The sequence below is a fragment of the Pinus tabuliformis genome, chromosome 9 (genome assembly GCF_031772625.1).
Source record: "Pinus tabuliformis cultivar Carrire ecotype Pingquan chromosome 9, CPIR1, whole genome shotgun sequence".
Lineage (NCBI taxonomy): Eukaryota > Viridiplantae > Streptophyta > Pinopsida > Pinales > Pinaceae > Pinus > Pinus tabuliformis.
In genome coordinates, this window is record NC_142307.1 from 894,219,069 (window position 1) to 894,225,405 (window position 6,337).

The following is a 6,337-nucleotide window of genomic DNA, read 5'->3' on the forward strand; positions in this document are numbered from 1 at the left end:
TATGCGTTGATATTTGTTTCCGACTGGATTCATTTTCTCGGAGCATGCGATCAATTTTAAAATCCTGCATAGTTGACATTGACAACGTTAGCCTTAACAGTTAACCGATAGTATACCAGGCTTGATACTTGTTTGCAACTGGTTCCAACCCACATATTCATGATGCACGGGGACAGCAAATTTAAAATCATGCATATTTCAAAATGTCAGTTGGTCTATAGACATCTTCATGAGGGTAGGTAATGAAGCATGAAAAGCGGAAGACAATGCCAGAAATTCGGGGTTTTGGTGTCATATAAATGGGGTGGGGATATGCCACGAAGGCTGGCCGTTATGGAAGAACTGTGTGACGTAAAGCGGAGTCTAGCGCTCGCTGTAATATTAATCGTCGCCAGTTTTTTGCTCCTCGATTCCTATCGTGTCAATTTGGTCCTGTCGTTTATTTCGCCACACTCCCACACAAAACCCAATTATGGATTTCCGTCGCCTGGTTCGTCTGGATCACTACATGCCGGGCTGCATCATCGTGAATCCCAGTTCCCAGCATTGTTACCCTCGGTCGAATCACTTGGCGGAATTCCTTATAACAGCAGCTCTGTCCATAAGGTGATTCAACCTAATATCCGTTAATCTTTTTCTGGTTTTTTGGTCGATACGATATTAATCTTTTTCTGTTTTTTAGTTGATAATAGTCCATAGTATTGAGAAAAAATTTAGATGGGTTATCCGATCAAGATGGAGAACTAATTTTAATAATATTTTAATTGACGATACTTTTGATCATTTTTTAAGGAGTTGTCTTTGCTGTCATTTTTTTGGGGTGGGGGGATGGGATAATAGCTATATAATCAAATGTTTTGGGTTTGTCATTCTTTTGGGGAAGTTTTGCCATAGCTGTTATATAATTTAAATATTTTTGTTTTTTTAAGAGTATTGAATATATATGATAAAAAAATTAATTTAAATAATATAAAACAAGATTTCATTTCAAATTTCAAATTTTTTACTTAGAATTGAATTTAGAATATATAATAATAGAATAATTCATAGTCAATTTGATGGGTTTTAAGAATTGAATTGAATTTTGTTTTGTGGATGGATGCATTGTAAGCAATACAGAAGGGGAGGCGTAATGTTCCGAATGTGGAAATCGACCTGAGACACGCTAGGGCAGCCATAAGGAAAGCAATTTTAAAAAAGGAACAGAAACAGGAGCATGGGGATTTCTATGTTCCAACCAGCGACATCTACCGAAATGCTCGTGCCTTTCAGCAGTAAAAATTCTATTTCATTCTATCTTAAATACATGTTTTTCGGTGACTGTTGGTTGAACTTATTTCATTTGTATTTTTCTGTGTTTTTGTCCTCAGGAGTTATAGGGAAATGGAGAAGCGTTTCAAGATCTTCATATACCGAGAGGGGGAACCACCTCTGTCACACAATGGGCCGTCAATGAGTACCTATACGACGGAAGGCAGATTCATTCACGAGCTTGAACTGGCGAATCATTTCGTGACGTTGAATCCGGAGGATGCCCATGTTTATTTTCTTCCCTTCAGCGTAACCATGATGGTTAGTTACCTTTACGAGAATTCTGATGCCACGCCCTTGAAACGGTTCGTCGGAGATTACATTAACGTTGTTGCCCACAAATACCCGTTTTGGAACCGAAGTCTGGGAGCTGATCATTTCATGGTGTCATGCCATGACTGGGTAATGTATTCCAATATTCCTTTTGGGCGAATTTCAATTTTTTTTATCTCTTAGGACTGCAATTTTAGAAATTCAACGATTTTTATTCTTTACATTTGAGAATGAGAACAACATCAGTTTAAATATAATTTTATTGGTAACCCTAATAATTCAATTTCTAATTTCTAAGTTTCTAGTACTGGGTTATCGTTGACATTGTTGTGGATTAAGGCAACTTCTATTCCTATTTAGTGATGATATTGTCTGGTACTTACCTGCAAGGCTAAGCATGTTAAGTTTGAATGAGGTTATTGTTGAATTTGTCATGGACTAGAGCCATCAGCTAGAGACATGTTTGTTACGGTTTGTTACCTGATGTTGTTGATAAAGTGGTTGTCCCAAAAATTCTGATTGTATTAAATATTTCTGTTTTGTTTTTGGCATATGCAGGGGCCTTATGCATCTGAGGGAAATCCATTCTTGTACAATAATTCAATTCGTGTTTTATGTAATGCCAACACTTCAGAAGGGTTCAACCCCACAAAAGATGCAACACTTCCGGAGGTGATTTTGGGACGAGGTGTGATGACTGGCTTGCTTGGCGGTCCATCTGCTCTAGAGCGGCCTTTACTTGCATTCTTTGCTGGTGGAAACCATGGACCTGTGAGACCCATTTTGTTTAAACATTGGAAAAACGGGACTGATGATGATATCCATGTCTATGAATATCTCCCCAAGGGTTTGTCATATTTTGACCTGATGAAGAAGAGCAGATATTGCCTGTGCCCAAGTGGATACGAAGTGGCCAGCCCACGAATTGTGGAAGCAATATACAGTGAATGTGTGCCTGTCACAATTTCAAAAGACTATCCTCTTCCCTTCCACGATGTGCTGAACTGGACGAGTTTTTCTGTTCAAGTTCCTGTTTCCGAAATCCCAAATCTCAAGACCATACTCCAATCCATACCATTAAATAGGTACGTTCAGCTGCAAAGTAAAGTCAAACAAGTTCAGAGGCATTTTGTCATAAACCAGCCTCCAAAACCCCATGATTTTTTCCACATGGTTCTTCATTCCATATGGCTGAGGAGGCTAAACATTCAGATCAGCTCATAAAAGGATCCAAAACCCCATCTTTTTTTCCACATGGTTCTTCTTTCCATATGGTTGAGGAGGCTAAACATTCGGATCAGCTCATGAAAGGTTCCCCTCCCCTCTAGACATTTCTCCGTAATGCCCACAAAACAAACTTCTTACTCGAACAATTTTTTATTTCATTGATTAGTCGGCAGCGAATAATTTCCAGCTTAATAGTTTGTGATTGTTACTGATACTCATGATGACAAAATAGATCAGTTTACAGTCCATCCATCTTCTAAGCATATGCATGATACGCCATCGGAAGAATGATTTTTGTTGAGTCCAACGACTCTATATGACAGTTGAGACATTGTACTTGTTGTTGTATAAAAGTCATTTTAATGAATTGAAATGAATTTCAGCTCTCTTTGGTTCATGCAAGTCTATATACATACTTTCTCCAACATTTACCAAGTCAAAGCGGTGTCTTATATCCTTTAGCCATCTAGTACCAAAACTTATGGTCACTAAAAACAACTCACAAAGTTTTGAAGAAAGGGTATAGACATCTTAAGGTCTGATCCATTAAATTGGGATAAAAAATAAATAGATAGTCATCAACCAGATGACTACTAAAAACTTATTTATTTTTTAGAATTTGGATGTTTAGAATCTTACCCTCCATAGTAGTTGCATCTAGTAGATAACTAAGAAAAATTGCAATTAACACATAAATAAAAAAGTGATATGGAAAACCTTTACAATATATTTTGATATGCATATCACGGCTCATTTCAAAATTTTTGGAGCTTTATTTTATTGTCATGTCTCCAAGGATTCTAGGAGGAAACTTGAGCCTATAACGGAGTTTGGAATTTTGGTAGGATACACCAAAATGCCACACAATTATCAAGTGTGTTTACCTTCACTAAGGACAACAGTGGTGAGGAGAGATGTCAAGTTCGATGAGGAGAAGGCTATGATATTCTCTTTAGAACTGGAGCTAAGTATCCCATTGTAGTAGAAGCTTCTAGCTCGAGAGCCTTTCAGATGAGCTTTAGGAGGTTGCGGAGCAGACATAATAAATTGACCAACCATAACAAAAATACCCTGAAATAAAAAGTTATATTTCACTTATGCGAGATGATAAATATTATAAGATTGATATCAAATTGAACTCATCAAATCTACAACAATTAGGTATACTTACTCACTAAAAGTTTGATAACAATCAAAGAAATATAATTCATTAAGATCCAATTGTAATAAAGAGTTCTAACTCATTCTAAATTCGATGAAAGGTTCTCAATAAAAGACTCACAAAACAATGTCTTTGTTCAAACTTCACTTGTAGAAATCAATGTGTAATCAATATGCATTCAATTCGTAATCAATATCTCCTCAACTACTTTGCGATAAATGTATAGTACTAGAAAGCAACACTCCAATTCAAAAACAAGAGATGATCGATATTGCTAAATGGAAAAGTATTATTACTCTGTACTAGATCTAACCATGCATGCTAAGTATAATTAGGTCTCACTTCACAAGGCTTTGCCAAGATCGATGGTGGGCCCTTGTAAACCACATGAGTCAAGCTAAACTAGCTGCAATAAATTAAATTAATCACAACATATCAATAATTAGGAAAATAGCAACTGAAATATTGTATTATAAAGTCTTGAGTAAAATTTGTACATCATAGTTCCCAACATGTTTGAATCACAATAAAGCTCATTGGCATTATGGCAAGAATACTGTCACTAGTATTTACTCCTATCTTTCCCTATCTGGCATATGACATCACTAAACATTCTCTTTTAAAGAGATCACTATATAGAAATAAATTTACAATTGAATGAATAGAAATAGTACAAAATGTTTTAATAGTGCCATATTGAGACAAGACCATATTTCTTGGAACACTATTCCAATCCATATGAATCAATGCCCAATGGAATTGGTACTCTTTGTCAATTGCAAACAAATGTCTCTCATACAAAGACTAACATATTCGTAGAAAATCTGACATGGTTTCGAACTAACAAGAGGAAGGTAGTGAACGAGTGACCATTGTCGAGAGGAGCATAAAGATATACTTTTGGGCTCGCTGGTGAATGATCCTAGTACCAGATTAAGTGTGAAACATAGTGTTGAATATATTCCTTGTATCGAACAACCAATCCAAGTGTTGAACTATTAAGTTGACATGCCAAAGACTAAGGAGTTCACATTTTCATGTGAAGGTCCCCTAGTAGAGATACAACCATATCTTGATGTTGGTAACACAATATAAATTCACTTAAACATTTTTCTAAATTAACCAAACAAGTATGAAAATGAATCTAATCCATGACTCTTCACCTCCATTCAAAATTTGGAGCATTGATAGGCGTAAGACAATTTTGAGTATCAAAGGATAAAAAATGGGGAATAATTACTACGGAAATTGGTGGAATTGGTATCAAAAGGAGACAAAAAATAAGTCCCAAAATCTCCCCCATGTTGATTAGTTTGCATGTCCTCATGCAACTTCCCATGCAAAATTGTTCAGCTAACAAAACCGGTATTGCCTTACAATTATATTCTTGGTGCATTGACTAGAATCTCCAAGCCTCAGTTACTTGCTTTTCTTCGTTGTTGTAGCCTCTAGATCTTGTCATAAATAGTATAAGTTCACGAAGGTTTCAATCATATTTCTCCCCAAAGAAATAAATCCCTGTTTTTCTCAGCGAATCTCTCATTTTCTACCTTCAAGGTTGAATTTTGGGCCTAAAATTGTTCCCTCTCTCCTCTGACGCATTTGTACAGGGTCTTATATTTGTGTGCCTTCTCTTTTAACTTCATATTTTGCCTTTGCAACTTTTTGACCCGGTATTGTAACTCTTCCATCGATGAACTAGATACGTTCTCACGAAATATAATGTTATTTTCTAAACTAGTCTTCTCATAAACTACTTTCTCCTAGACTTGACTCATCACTTTCTCAGCTATCCCTTTACCCATAACATGTTCATATGCAAATGAACGTTGGGAGGAGAATTACCTTGTAAGTTTACAAAATTATCCACATGTCTTGTCTAACTTAGAAGTGACTTCTCAAGTGTTGTTGTCGTTGGAGGTCTAAGAGGGGGAATTCTGGTCTTAGAATGTGGCTCTTCATTTGGAGAAGATGCAATAGATAATGGAGACTACATTTTCTATGGCTTGCTTCTCTGCCTCTCCCTCTTGAATACATTGTTTCTTATATTAATATGATTGGTGACTCAACAAGGGTTTCATTCTCTTTTATCAGTTTCTTTGGAATAAGGGTTTTACATTTCACCTTAACTTGATCTATCTCTCCTAGAAGATTTCTTGCTAGAAATGGTGACCATATATCGTTTAGTCACCCTAACTCATTCATGATTATTATTTTGATGAGGCCATAGTGACATCTATTGGTTTTTAGGGTTTTAAATGATTATTGAACATTTCTCGCAACCGTTTCTAGACTCTTCCATAAAAAGAAAGAAAAATTCATAGCACAATCATCTGTGAAATGAAAAAGGAGTCTGTAGTGTTT

General features: G+C 36.1%; 1 protein-coding gene across 1 annotated transcript; it reads left to right on the forward strand.

Moving 5' to 3' along the window:
- Positions 1–249: 249 nt before the first annotated feature.
- Positions 250–3,088, forward strand: LOC149151643 (putative glycosyltransferase At5g25310). Its single transcript, XM_089443221.1, has 4 exons — positions 250–606; positions 1,120–1,274; positions 1,371–1,713; positions 2,143–3,088. Exons 1-4 carry the CDS (start codon positions 250–252, stop codon positions 2,806–2,808), a joined length of 1,521 nt encoding a protein of 506 aa, XP_089299347.1. The 3' UTR covers positions 2,809–3,088.
- The last annotated feature ends 3,249 nt before the right edge of the window (positions 3,089–6,337 follow it).

Bases quoted from the DNA above. Each gene is read 5' to 3' on its own strand.
- LOC149151643 (XM_089443221.1), top strand. From the start codon at position 250: ATGAAAAGCGGAAGACAATGCCAGAAATTCGGGGTTTTGGTGTCATAT. The intron at 607-1,119 runs GTGATTCAACCT...TAAGCAATACAG, and splicing joins ACAGCAGCTCTGTCCATAAG to AAGGGGAGGCGTAATGTTCC. The intron at 1,275-1,370 runs GTAAAAATTCTA...TTTTGTCCTCAG, and splicing joins AATGCTCGTGCCTTTCAGCA to GAGTTATAGGGAAATGGAGA.